The sequence below is a fragment of the Salvelinus namaycush genome, chromosome 12, assembly GCF_016432855.1.
Source record: "Salvelinus namaycush isolate Seneca chromosome 12, SaNama_1.0, whole genome shotgun sequence".
NCBI lineage: Eukaryota > Metazoa > Chordata > Actinopteri > Salmoniformes > Salmonidae > Salvelinus > Salvelinus namaycush.
The window spans coordinates 28,161,288-28,176,391 of record NC_052318.1 but is presented as its reverse complement, the minus strand read 5'-3'; the positions used below and the strand labels follow the sequence as shown (position 1 = coordinate 28,176,391).

At 42.9% G+C, this 15,104-nt stretch overlaps 1 protein-coding gene across 3 annotated transcripts in view; it reads right to left on the bottom strand.

Moving 5' to 3' along the window:
• Positions 1-15,104, bottom strand: part of LOC120057065 (vacuole membrane protein 1-like) — a 113,489-nt gene that overhangs the window by 48,262 nt on the left and 50,123 nt on the right. For all 3 annotated transcript variants that reach the window (XM_039005451.1, XM_039005450.1, XM_039005453.1), the window contains exon 6: positions 377-610. In XM_039005451.1, coding sequence (XP_038861379.1) covers positions 377-610 — 234 coding nt within the window. The remainder of the gene's footprint in view (positions 1-376; positions 611-15,104) is intronic.

Here is a 15,104-nt window from a genome sequence, read left to right as displayed (position 1 = left end):
ACCGTAAAAGGCTGGGGTTTTCCAAACCATCAGTGGGTATTGTTGTATTGAATTGTCAATGATATTTCACTTAGCAATCACATGTTTTAGAAATAATCTTGACCTACAGTCAATGTTATTTTACTTCTAACTCTTTGAGGCTTACTGATCATAGAGCATTAGTGCCAGTGAACCTGACATGTACCAATACGGATAGTTAAACCCCAGTTGAGGGGCATATGCACTGTGTGTAAAAGACTGTGTAAACTACTTTGTAGGAGACTGTGCATGTCGTCTGCGTGCATTGACTGTTTGTAGACTGCATGTCTCGACTATGTGTCATGGGCTGTGCAGTTGTGTGTTGACTGTGTAGAGACTGTATGTAGAATAGACTCACCCACATGCAGGCCTCTAAGCGGACCTTGGAGACAATGGTCCAGAGGGAGATGCTTCCCTGTACAGCTGCTGCCACCCCCGCCAAGCCCTCCACACCCGCCTGGGCCACGGTCTCTGTCCCCCCCAACAGCACCTCTTCCTGGGGGCAGATGACCTGCTCGGGGTAGGGGGGTTCCGGGAAATCCACTGAACCACATTCATACGCTGCCAGGGTCACTGATGCTATGTGTGGACCCTGAGAGAGAGACAGAGAGAGAGAGACGGAGAGAGAGAGGGAGAGAGAGGGAGAGAGAGAGAGAGAGAGAGACAGAGAGAGGGAGAGAGAGAGAGAGAGGGAGAGAGAGAGACAGAGAGAGAGAGAGAGGGAGAGAGACGGAGAGAGAGAGAGGGAGAGAGAGAGAGGGAGAGAGAGAGGGAGAGAGAGGGAGAGAGAGAGAGAGAGGGAGAGAGAGAGACAGAGAGAGAGAGAGAGGGAGAGAGAGAGAGAGAGGGAGAGAGAGAGACAGAGAGAGAGAGAGAGGGAGAGAGAGAGAGGGAGAGAGAGAGAGAGAGAGAGGGAGAGAGAGAGAGAGAGAGAGAGAGAGAGGGAGAGAGAGAGAGAGAGAGAGAGAGAGAGGGAGAGAGAGAGAGGGAGAGAGAGAGAGGGAGAGAGAGAGAGAGAGAGAGAGAGGGAGAGAGAGAGAGAGAGGGAGAGAGAGAGACAGAGAGAGAGAGAGAGGGAGAGAGAGAGAGGGAGAGAGAGAGAGAGAGAGAGAGGGAGAGAGAGAGAGAGAGAGAGAGAGAGAGGGAGAGAGAGAGAGGGAGACGAGTGGGAGGTCAGTTGTACATCAACAACATTGTTGGAATTTATGACTCAACGGAAGCTTTCAGGGAGAGCCCTGGCAACATTTGCATTAAAAGAGGGAAGAACTCTTATGGAAATAGATCATATATAAAACTATGGTATAAGCCTTTGCTTAAAAGTACTTATATGAATGGTTATGGCAACTCCTCTGTCTTTCTCTGTAAGATTGGAACGTAATTTGCATTGCCTGCCTGTCTCCTTTACCTTCCTGCCATTCCTTCAATATGATTCAGATAGGGGGATTTACAAATGAGTTGTGAGTTATAAGGGATAAGGGGTGAGAGACTACAGAGAAACCTCCTGCATGTTGTGGTAAAACAGGGGGAGGCGCGGGACAAAGGGGTTGAGGCCTAGAGCTAAAAGGTGGGTCAAAACTCCCCTACTGAAACATCAAAGAACCCGAAACGAAAGCTGGGGACAAGAAACCGTTACACACACACACTGAGAGCTGCACCTGTGACAAAGTGCGCCAAAGACAAAGAACTTGGAGACTTCAGAAAACATCGGTAGGGCTTTCCATTCACAGTGCAGTCTGAAAACATCTCCTCCCCATGGCCCCTTGGGTGACACTACACTCATAGAACTAATACTGAAATGACGTGGCAGCAGCAACGAAGCGTCGATCGGTTGACCCATATGGGGCGGAATATACAGACCTAGTAAGTGTTATTGTAAAAAACATATATCTGAAGTGTGTATCTGTCTAGCGTGTGTATCTGTAAAGTGTGTATCTGTCTAGCGTGTGTAACTGTGAAATGTGTGTATCTGTGAAGTGTGTGAATCTGTTAAGTGTGTATCTGAGAAGCGTGTGTATCTGTAAAGTGTGTATCTGTGAAGTGTGTATCTGAGAAGCGTGTGTATCTGTGAAGCGTGTGTATCTGAGAAGTGTGTATCTGTGAAGCGTGTGTATCTGAGAAGTGTGTATCTGTGAAGCGTGTGTATCTGAGAAGTGTGTATCTGAGAAGATACTTATCTGTGAAGCGTGTGTATCTGTGAAGCGTGTGTATCTATGAAGCGTGTGTATCTGAGAAGTGTGTATCTGTGAAGTGTGTGTATCTATGAAGTGTGTGTATCTGAGAAGTGTGTATCTGTGAAGCGTGTGTATCTGTGAAGCGTGTGTATCTGTGAAGCGTGTGTATCTGTGAAGCGTGTGTATCTGTGAAGCGTGTGTATCTGTGAAGTGTGTGTATCTGTGAAGCGTGTGTATCTGTGAAGCGTGTGTATCTGTGAAGTGTGTGAATCTGTGAAGTGTGTGAATCTGTGAAATGTGTGAATCTGAGAAGTGTGTGAATCTGAGAAGTGTGTATCTGTGAAGCGTGTAAGTGAAATGTGTGTATCTGTGAAGAGTGTGTATCTGTGAAGAGTGTGTATCTGTGAATTGTATGTATCGGTGAAATGTGTGTATCGGTGAAATGTGTGTATCTGTGAAATGTGTATCTGTTAAGTGTGTGTGTCTGTGAAGAGTGTGTATCTGTGAAATGTGTATCTGTGAAGTGTGTGTATCTGTGAAACATGTATCTGTGAAGTGTGTATCTGTGAAGTGTATATCTGTGAAAGCAGCAGTCCGTCAGTGAGACAGAGTTGACTGGTTACTGATAGGCAGGTGCATGAGCCCAGCGTGCCTCTGCTCTGAGGAGTGTCTTTGACATTGTGTCGTCCTGTTTACATTCTTGCTTGTTGTTTATTTACTCTTTTAAATATGCTTCCAGTCAGAGAATGGAGGGAGAGGAGGGGAGAGGAGGTTGGATGAGAGTGGTGTATGTCTTTGATGTGTGGTGGCACTGGTGAAAGTTTGGTTGAACAGACTAACAGAGCTAATGCTCCCTCGACAAGATCAGACAAGATGGCTCTCAATACCACCACTGCCAAAAAAAAAAGGAGACTCCTAGACCACACAAACACATACCGTAGAAAATTACACCCCCCCCCCCCCCCCCCCCCCCCCCCCCCCCCCCCCCCCCCCCCCCCCCCCCCCCCCCCCCCCCCCCCCCCCCCCCCCACACACACACACACACACTTTGAGTACCATGGACGAACGAAAGCACACACTTTTTACACAAGAAACAGACATGTCCAAAAAGAATACTGAGAAACTAGCAAACGTGAAAACAGGGTGTTTCATAAAGTACCCATACAACTGACCTTCTTCGCGATCAGTGTCCATGGGACGGTTGAGCTAACGTAGGCTAATGCGATTAGCATGAGGATGTAAGTAACAAGAAAATTTCCCAGGACATAGACATATCTGATATTGGCAGAAAGCTTAAATTCTTGTTAATCTAACTGCACTGTCCAATTTACAGTAGTTATTACAGTGAAAGAATACCAGGCAAAAATGTATATTGCACCTGGGCTGGAATAATACATTATGGCCTTTCTCTTGCATTTCAAAGATGATGGTACAAAAAAAAATATACAAAGAAAAACAACCGTTCTTTTGTATTATCTTTTACCAGATCTATTGTGTTATATTCTCCTACATTCCTTTCATATTTCCACAAACGTTAAAGTGTTTCCTTTCAAATGGTACCAAGAACATGAATATCCTTGTTTCAGGCCCTGAGCTACAGGCAGTTAGATTTGAGTATATCATTTCAGGCAAAAAAGAATTAAAAGGGGCGGATCCTTAAGAGGTTCACATTTATAAACATGAGTGGTTCTGAAGAGTGCGCCGGTGTGCGTGCATATCTGTGTTTGAGAGGACATATAGCGCCTTCGGAAAGTATTCAGACCCCTTGACTTTTTCCACATTTTGATACGTCACAGCCTTATTCTAAAATTGATTAAATCGTTTTTTCCCCTCCTCATCAATCTACACACAATAAATAGCCCATAATGACAAAGCAAAAACGTTTTCTTTTTTTTGTTGCTAATTTACAAAAAAATAAATAAATGAAATGTAACATTTACATTAGTATTCAGAGCCTTTATTCAGTACTTTGTTGAAGCACCTTTGGCAGCGATTACAGCATTGAGTTTTCTTAGGTATCTCCGTAGATCCTGTCAAGCTCTGTCAGGTTGGATGGGGAGTGTTGCTGCACAGCTATTTCCAGGTCTCTCCAGAATGTTCGATCGGGTTCAAGTCCGGGCCACTCAAGGACATTCAGAGACTTCTCCCGAAGCCACTCCTCCGTCATCTTGGCTGTGTGCTTAGGGTCGTTGTCCTGTTGGAAGTTGATCTCTCTGTACTTTGTTCCGTTCATCTTTCCTCAATCCTGACTAGACTCCCAGTCCCTGCCGCTGAAAAACATCACCACAGCATGATGTTGCCACCACCATGCTTCACCATAGGGATGGTGCCAGGTTTTCTCCAGACGTGACGCTTGGCACTCTTTTCTCTGTATACATCAATGATGTCGCTCTTGCTGTGGGTGATTCTCTGATCCACCTCTACGCAGACGACACCATTCTGTATACTTCTGGCCCTTCTTTGGACACTGTGTTAACTAACCTCCAGACGAGCTTCAATGCCATACAACTCTCCTTCCGTGGCCTCCAACTGCTCTTAAATGCAAGTAAAACTAAATGCATGCTCTTCAACCGATAACTGCCCACACCTGCCCGCCCGTCCAGCATCACTACTCTGGACGGTTCTGACTTAGAATATGTGGACAACTACAAATACCTAGGTGTCTGGTTAGACTGTAAACTCTCCTTCCATAGTCATATTAATCTCCAATCCAAAATTAAATCTAGAATCGGATTCCTATTTCGCAACAAAGCCTACTTCACTCATGCTGCCAAACATACCCTCGTAAAACTGACTATCCTACCGATCCTTGACTTCGGCGATGTCATTTACAAAATAGCCTCCACCCTCTACTCAGCAAATTGGATGCAGTCTATCACAGTGCCATCCGTTTTGTCGCCAAAGCCCCATATACTACCCGCCACTGCGACTGTATGCTCTCGTTGGCTGGCCCTCGCTTCATATTTGTCGCCAAACTCACTGGCTCCAGGTCATCTATAAGTCTTTGCTAGGTAAAGCCCCGCCTTATCTCAGCTCACTGGTCACCATTGCAGCACCCACCCGTAGCACGCACTCCAGCAGGTATACTTCACTGGTCACCCCCAAAGCCAAAATCACTGAAGCTGGAGACTCATATCTCCCTCACTAACTTTAAGCACCAGCTGTCAGAGCAGCTCACAGATCACTGCACCTGTACATAGCCCATCTGTAAATAGCCCATCCAACTACCTCATCCCCATACTGTTATTTATTTTGCTCCTTTGCACCCCAGTATCTCTACTTGCACACTCATCTTCTGCACATCTATCACTCCAGTATTTAATTGCTATATTGTAATTATTTCGCCACTATGGCCTATTTATTGCCTTACCTCCCTTGTCCTACCTCATTTGCACACACTGTATATCAACTTTTTCTATCATATTATTGACTGTATGTTTGTTTATTCCATGTGCAACTCTGTGTTGTTGTTTTGTGTCGCACTGCTTTGCTTTATCTTGGCCAGGTCGCAGTTGTAAATGAGAACGTGATCTCAACCTAGCCTACCTGGTTAAATAAAGGTGAAAAAAAAAATCGAAAAAAATCAGGCCAAAGAGTTCAATCTTGGTTTCATCAAACCAGAGAATCTTGTTTCTCATGGTCTGAGAGTATTTAAGTCAGTGGCGATTTTAGCATGTAAATCTTGGTGGGCCAAAAAAAAAGTGGGATGCATGTCAGCAAAGCCACTACACAACACAACACTAAACAATACATGGATTGAACTATAACGGTGACAATCGGTGCCCACAAACTGTTAGGGCCTACATAAAGATGCCCCAACAGCAGTCCCAACATCTTACCACTGCTACACCTGGATATCATCGAAGCCTTGTCTGGCAGCGAAACAGTTCATTTAGCCTCATTCACTGCCTTTAAAAAAAACATAGCTGATATGGCTGACTTGCTTAAACAAATGTGGTTTCTAATGACAATTGAGATGTACAAACTATGTCATAAGGGGATGACATGCGGATAAGAGGCAATCCGTAATTTAGAATAAGACATTAATGATCCAGCTAGGACAGACGTAGTCAATATAACTATTTGTTCAGCACTTTTGAAATGTACAGCGACAGAATTCAGAACATGGGCCGTTCTTACAGTGTTCTCCCTGTAAGTCAGAACCGTATGATAAATAAAAGGGGGATATAAGAAGATAATGAAAGCTCTTACAATATTTGGTGATTACATTTCTCTAAAACAGGTTATAGGCTACATGTGCACCACCAAGTCTGAACAGTAGGCCAAACGCAGCAGCATACAATACATTTTTTAACAGGAAGGTGGCGCGGAGGTCCTTCATGGATGTTTTGTCATCAAAATTTTGTCATCAAAGTTTGTCATTCTCTGGATTTATGCTGCTTTCGAAACAACTGTGAACTCGGGAAAAAAACAAGGTCGAATCATGATGACATCATTGATCTTCTGTCACACCCTGATCTGTTTCAACTGTCCTTGTACTTGTATCCACCCCCCTCCAGGTGTCACCCATCTTCCCCATTATCCCCTGGGAATTTATACCTGTGTTTCTGTCTGTCTGTGCCAGTTCGTCTTGTTTTCCAAGTCAACCAGTGTTTTTCTCTCAGCTCCTATTTTTTCCCAGTCTCGCTTTTTCTTGCCCTCCTGGTTTTGACCCTTGCCTGTCCTGACTCTGAGCCCGCCTGCCTGACCACTCTGCCTGCCCCTGACCTTGAGCCTGCCTGCTGTCCTGTACCGTTTTGGACTCTGCCCTGGCTATGAACTCTTGTCCGTCTCTGACCTGCCTTTTGTCTATCCCTTGGACTATAATAAATACCAGAGCTCAAACCATCTGCCTCCTGTGTCTGCATCTGGGTCTCTCCTTGTGTCGTTATATCTTCAGGTCGTAGCTCTATTCAAAACATATTTTCCCAGTCGGAGCTCGTTTATTCCCGACTTCCCAGTTAACTTGACTCATGTGAGTTCAAGACTTTGCAGTTCCCAGTTAACAGTTGTTTTGAGCGCGACACAAATCATACTTCATTGACGGAATGGCCAATGTTGAATGTTTATCATTTTAAAGTTGGAAAAGAGACCCTTAATTCCAGATGTGTGACCACACAGCCACTATCGCTGACTCATTCCAAACCCCTCATTGTTGAATTTGCGATTTCCAACTTGTTGTGTAATGTTTATGTCCTATGGCCGATGAGCACTGATATGTTTTATCTATAATTCATCTTCATTATATCTCTTCATATGATAAGGATTGAAAAGGATTTGCCAGTAGATTGTTGACTTAATTCATGATGATGACTGCTAGCTAAGATTTTGAATGTATGATGTTGACATGATCAGTCCAATCAAAGCTACTCTACATATAACGTGATTTGACGTCATATTATCTGTGGCCAATGATCTTGAGCCTTCTTGGATAGGCACTTCTAATGTAACTCTATGGCAGCACCCAAGGGGCTAGAATTTTCATAGTCTACCCTTAGACTTGGCGGTGAAGTAGTGTCCCCATGAATGACAGAACAATGAGCCAATCACGGCGCAACACTCCGCATTTTCTGCTGGCTTGCCTCACCACCACAGAAAGCACTGAGCTAGGCTAAAACACCTGCATTTTGGAGCTGCCTTACTCAAGAAAACAAAAAAGAGACCATGTTTGTATGCAGCTTTATTAACCTTTTTGGGATAGGGGGTGCTGTTGTCACTTTTTCTGGAAATCGTGTAATTTTTAAACGGCTTCCTACTCAATTCTTGCTCGTACAATATGCATATTATTATTATTATTGGATAGAAAACAGTCTCTAGTTTCTATAGGCGTTGAAATTTTGTCTCTGAGTGGAACAGAACTCATTCTACAGCAATTTCCCTGACATGGAGTCAGATTTCACACATCTTGGCCCCTGATCTGGAGTCAGTTTAAAGGTCCCCGTAAATGCTATGAGGATACAGACACTGCTTACGTCTTCCCCTGGATGTCTTTACGTGATGACGCTTTGAATGGTGTCGATTGCGCAATCACAGCCTCTATAAAACAGATCAACGTGTAGGAAGTAACTCTTTTCCAGCTGCGTCGGACGCGCGGTGGACACCGACCTACTATTTTTCCAAGCATTAGTGTAGCCAGTAATATTTATCCGGTCATGTTTTTACTTGTAATAGGTGTTAAAAACATCATAAGGTAGTTAATTTAAACCGTTTTATAGCAATTTATATCCGTTTAGTGCGATTTTGGGACATTTATTTCTGAGACAATTTCAAGCTCTGGGCACGTTTTCAGTTCATGCCGAACGCAGTGGGCATTTCGACATGGCAAGAGGACAGCTTTCGACCAAAAGACGATTAGACCCAAGAAAGGATTCTTTGCCCAAGATTCTGATGGAAGAACGGCTCAAAGTAAGATCAATTTATTATGATAAATCGTGTTTCTGTCGAAAAATGTTAATCGCTAATACCGCCATTTTGTTTCGTGTAGCTTCGTTTGGCGCAAACTGTATTGAAAAGTAAGGATAATTTAAAAAATGTAAATCAGCGATTGTATTAAGAATTAAATTGTCTATCAATCGCTGTCCACCCTATATTTTTTAGTCACGTTTATGAGTATTTATGTATACGACTAGATCACTGTCTAATATTGCGTCCGACATTTTCTGACCAGCTCGGCTACTTTTCTCATTGTATAACCACGATTTTGGTGGCTAAATATCCACATTTTCGAACAAACTGTATATGTATGTTGTAATATGATGTTACAGGAGTGTCATCTGAAGAATTCTGAGAAGGTTAGTGAAAAAATTAATATCTTTTGGCGATGTTGACGTTATCGCTCTCTTTGGCTAGAATCAATGCTGGGGTAATGTTTGCACATGTGGTATGCTAATATAACGATTTATTGTGTTTTCGCTGTAAGACACTTAGAAAATCTGAAATATTGTCTGTATTCACAGGATCTGTGTCTTTCGATTAGTGTATGCTGTGTATTTTTACGAAATGTTTTATGATTAGTAATTAGGTAAGACACGTTGCTCTATCTATTTATTCTAGTCGATTTGTGACGGTGGGTGCAATTGTAAACTATGATATCTACCTGAAATATTCACATTTTTCTAACAAAACCTATCCTATACCATAAATATGTTATCAGACTGTCATCTGAGGAGGTTTTTTCTTGGTTAGTGGCTATCAATATCTTAGTTTAGCCGAATTGGTGATAGCTAGTGGTGTTGGTGGACAAAGAAAAAATGGTCTCTTTTGCTAAGGTGTTTACCTAATAGATTTACATATTGTGTCTTCCCTGTAAAACATTTTAAAAATCGGACATGTTGGCTGGATTCACACGATCTGTATCTTTCATTAGCTGTATTGGACTTGTAGCTGTATTGGACTTGCTAGCGGCACCCCAGTCCTAGACAGGTTAACTCAATTATAAATATATATTTTTTTTACATTGTTTGCAAACTGATATGTGACACGTATTAATGCCAAAATAACATGCAAAACAGGCAAGCCTGTTTTTGTTTTGTTTTTTTGCTAAAAATTTAGCTCTGCCCTGAATGACGGGTTGCTACTGCTTTAGGTTCCTTTTGGCAAACTCCAAGTGGGCTGTCATGTGCATCTTACTGAGGAGTGGATTCAGCCTGGCCACTCTACCATAAAGGCCTGATTGGTGGAGTGCTGCAGAGATGGTTGTCCTTCTGGAAGGTTCTCCCATCTCCACAGAAGAACTCTAGAGCTCTGTCAGAGTGACCTGGTTCTTGGTCACCTCCTTGACCAAGGCCCTTCTCCCCCGACTGTTCAGTTTGGCCGGGCGGCCAGCTCTAGGAAGAGTCTGGTGGTTCCAAACTTCTTCCATTTAAGAATGATGGAGGCCACTGTGTTCTTTGGGACCTTCAATGCTGCAGACATTTTTTTGGTATCCTTTCCCAGATCTGTGCCTCGACACAATCCTGTCTCGGAGCTCTACGAACAATTCCTTCGACGTCATGCACTGTCAACTGTGGGACCTTATATACATTTAGACAGGTGTGTGCCTTTCCAAATCATGTCCAATAAATTTAATTTACCAAAGGTGGACTCCAATCAAGTTGTAGAAACATCTCAAGGATGATCAATGGAAACAGGATGCGCCTGAGCTCAATATTGAGTCTCATAGCAAAGGGTCTGAAAACGTATGTAAATAAGGTGTTTCTGTTTTTTATCTTTAATACATTTGCAAAAAATTCTACAAACCTGTTTTCGTTTTTTCATTATGGACTGTTGTGTGTAGATTGCTGAATATTTTGATTTATTTAATCCATCTTAGAATAAGGTTGTAACGTAACAAAATGTAGAAAAAGTCAAGGGGTCTTAATACTTTCCAAAGGCACTGTTTGTAGGAGTGGTGCGGTTTGTGACGCATGTTCTACTCTACTCACAGTCAAAGGGCAGTCGATTGTTATGCAATATTACGCCAAAGCAGTCTCTCTCTCTCTCCCGAGTGGCGCATCGATCTAAGGCACTGCATCTCAGTGCTAGAGGCGTCACTACAGACACCCTGGTTCGATTCCAGGATGTATCACAACCGGCCGTGATTGGGAGTCCCATAGGGCGGCGCACAATTGGCCCAGCGTCTTCCGGGTTTGGCCAGTGTAGGCCATCATTGTTAATAAGAATTTGTTCTTAACTGACTTGCCTAGTTAAATAAAGGTTAAATTAAAAAAGGAATCTATTTCAATTTAAGGGGCTTTATAGGCATGGGAAACATATGTTAACATTGCCAAAGCAAGTAAAATAGATAATAAACTAAAGTGAAATAAACAAAAAATTTACAGTAAACATTACTCACAAAAATCCAAAGCAATAAAGACATTTCAAATGTCATTATGTCTACATACAGTGTTGTAATGATGTGCAAAAGGGAATATAAATAAACATAAATATACGTTGTATTTACAATGGTGTTTGTTCTTCACTGGTTGCCCTTTTCTTGTGGCAACAGGTAACAAATCTTGCAACTGTGGTTGCACATTGTGGTATTCCACCCAATAGATATGGGAGTTTATCAAAAATTGATTTGTTTTCAAATTCTTTGTGGGTCTGTGTATTCTGAGGGAAATATGTGTATCTAATATGGTCATACATTTGGCAGGCGGTTAGGAAGTGCAGCTCAGTTTCTACCTAATTTTGTGGGCAGTGTGCACATAGTCTTCTCTTGAGAGCCAGGTCTGCCTTCGGTGGCCTTTCTCAATAGCAAGGCTATGCTCACTGAGTCTGTACATAGCCAAAGATTTCCTTAATTTTGGGTCAGTCACAGTAGTCTGTGTACTCTCTGTTTAGGGCCAAATAGCATTCTAGTTTGTTCTGTATTTTTGTTAATTCTTTCCAATGTGTCAAGTAATTATCTTTTTGTTTTCTCATGATTTGGTTGGGTTTAATTGTGTTGCTGTCCTTGGGCTCTGTGCGGTCTGTTTGTGTTTGTGAACAGAGCCCCAGGACCAGCTTGCTTAGGGGACTCTTCTCCAGTTAATTTCTCTGTAGGTGATGGCTTTATTATGGAAGGTTTGGGAATCTCTTACTTTTAGGTGGTTGTAGAATTTAACGGCTCTTTTCTGGATTTTGATAAGGATATTTTTGCAGAATTCTGTATGCAGAGTCTCAATTTGGTGTTTGTCCCATTTTGTGAATTCCTGGTTGGTGAGCGGACCCAACTGGACCTTTTTTGGAACACCATTATTTTGGCTTACTAAGATTTACTGTCAGGGCCCAGGTCTGACAGAATCTGTGCAGAAGGTCTAGGTGCTGCTGTAGGCACTCCTTGGTTGTGGACAGAAGCACCAGATCATCAGCAAACAGTAGACTTCAGATTCTAGTAGGGTGAGGCCGGGTGTTGCAGACTGTTCTAGTGCCCTTTCGAATTCGTTGATATATATATGATGAAGAGGGTGAGGCTTAAGCTGCATCCTGTCTCGGCCCTGTAGAAAGAAATGTGTCTGTTTTTTGCCAATTTTAACCGCACACTTGTTGTTTGTGTACATGGATTTTATAATGTCATATGTTTTTCCCCTAACACCACTTTCCATCAATTTGTATAGCAGACCCTCATGCCAAATTGAGTCGAAAGCTTTTTTGAAATAAACAAAGCATGAGAAGACTTTGTCTTTGTTTTGGTCTCTCTCCCTCTCTGAGTTCATTAGGGTGGGGCCAGGAACCAGGACAGCCAGGATAGAGCAGTAAAGCAGCAGCCTGTAAGGAGAGAGTGTGTGTGTGAAATGTTCTCACTAAGGTCTTCTCTGGGGCAGGTGTACTCCCCTGCAAGACTCAATACTAGAACACTTATCTAAGATGTTGACTGAGTAGGAACACGTCTGACGTAGCTTTATCATTTTTCTCAAGAACATGGATTCACAATAATCCCTGAAAAATACGACTCACTGGCTGCTGTAAGATATCACAAATCAACACAATTTCCCTGAAAGAGGGGGAAAGAACACATTTCCTGACCCCAAAACATAACACAGGAAACTCCCAAGCCTGACCTAGTCTAAGGTTAGCCTACTCCTCACATCCTCTAGTTAGACTCCATGCCTCTTGGCAGGAGCTGGTTAAAACACACTGCCCTGACACACAGACACACAGACTCCCACTACAACAGAGTGGACTGCCTGTCTCTGTGTCTGGCCAACACTTAATTTCTCTGGCTCTCAGGTGTGTTTACTAAACACACAAACACACACACACACACACACACACACACACACACACACACACACACACACACACACACACACACACACACACACACACACACACACACACACACACACACACACACACACACACACACACACACAGACACACACACGCGCGCACGCACACACACAGACACACATGGCCGGCAGAGAGTGGCAGGAGAGACTTGCATGTACTGTATGCATGCCTGTTCCCGTCTCCCACACACACAGAGCGCTGTGTCACTGCTTCTCATATCACACACACACCTACACACAAACAAATACACACCGCCAAGTCTTTTCATGTCCTGCTGAGTCACGGCTAATCTGGAGCCCAACCCTAAACAGGCAGCTAGCAGCCTCTATAGCTTCTCCACATCAGTTAGGCAAGAGAGGATACTGGAAACGTGAACAGGACACAAACACAAAGAGAGAGGCTTAGGACTAAAGGGAGATCTACAGTTAGGATTTGAGCTGGCAGTGACATAATACTTCATGACTAGGGGGTAAATCTGTCACTCTACTCATGATTCTTCCAATGGAATGAATGCCTACGCTTGGGAAGTCTGAAATGAATTTACATGAGGAAACACACATAAAACCCAACAGAAAATATAGCTACAAGCAGCCATGGAGGTGTTCAATCTATGGTCCCACAGTGACACATCAGGACAAATTGTACAGATAGCCCTAGGACTAGCTCAAACAATATGGCTGCTATAAGCAAATGAGATTGCATTAATTGTTTTTCTTGTCTAACAGTGCCCCCATGCGGCCAAACATAATCATACTCTACAGATTAGCTAGCCTCACCTCCCTGAGCATGTGTTCCAAATTCCATGACTCTGAGTCAAACAGAACAAGATTTATAAACATGTGCCCATTATAGGGCCACCGTGTGGGCAATCTTAATGTGCTTGAACATGTACACTGCCGGTCAAAAGTTTTAGAACACCTACTCATTCAAGGGTTTTTCTTTATTTTTACTATTTCCTACATTGTAGAATAATAGTGAAGACATCACAACTATGAAATAACACATATGGAACCATGTAGTAACCAAAAAGTGTTAAACAAATCAAAATATATTAGAGATGATTCAAATAGCCACTCTTTGCCTTGATGACAGCTTTGCGCACTCTTGGCATTCTCTCAACCAGCTTAGCTTCATGAGGTAGTCACTTGGAATGCATTTCAATTAACAGGGTTGCCTTCTTAAAAGTTAATTTGTGGAATTTCTTTCCTTAATGTGTTTGAGCCAATCAGCTGTGTTGTGACAAGGTAGGGGGGCATACAGAAGATATCCCTATTTGGTAAAAGACCAAGTCCATATTATAGCAAGAACAGCTCAAATAAGCAAAGAGAAACGACAGTCCATCATTACTTTAAGACATGGTCAGTCAATACAGAACATTTCAAGAACTTTGAAAGTTTCTTCAGGTGCAGTCGCAAAAACCACCAAACGCTATGATGAAACTGGCTCTCATGAGGACCGCCACAGAAATGGAAGACCCAGAGTTACCTCTGCTGCGCAGGATAAGGTCATTAGAGTTACCAGCCTCAGAAATTGCAGCCCAAATAAATGCTTCACAGAGTTCAAGTAACAGACGCATCTCAACATCAACTGTTCAGAGGAGACTGTGTGAATCAGGCCTTCATGGTCGAATTTCTGCAAAGAAACTACTACTAAAGGACACCAATAAGAAGAAGAGACTTGCTTGGGCCAAGAGACATGAGCAATGGATATTAGACCGGTAGAAATCTGTAATTTGGTCTGATGAGTCCACATTTTTGGTCCCAACAAACCTGTCTTTGTGAGACGCGGTGTGGGTGAACGGATGATCTCCGCATGTGTATTTTCCACTGTAAAGCATGGAGGAGGAGGTGTGATGGTGTGGGGGTGCTTTGCTGCTGACACGGTGTGTGATTTATTTAGAATTCAAGGCACACTAAACCAGCATGGCTACCACAGCATTCTGCAGCGAATGCCATCCCATCTGGTTTGTGCTTAGTGTGACTATCATTTGTTTTTCAACAGGACAATGACCCAACCCACCTCCAGGGTGTGTAAGGGCTATTTAGTAAATAGTAAATAAGCACACTGAATAGTAAATAAATAAAAACTCTGGAATGAGTAGGTGTTCTAAAACTTTTGACCGGTAGTGTATAGCAAGTTTTATTACAATTCGAATAACCA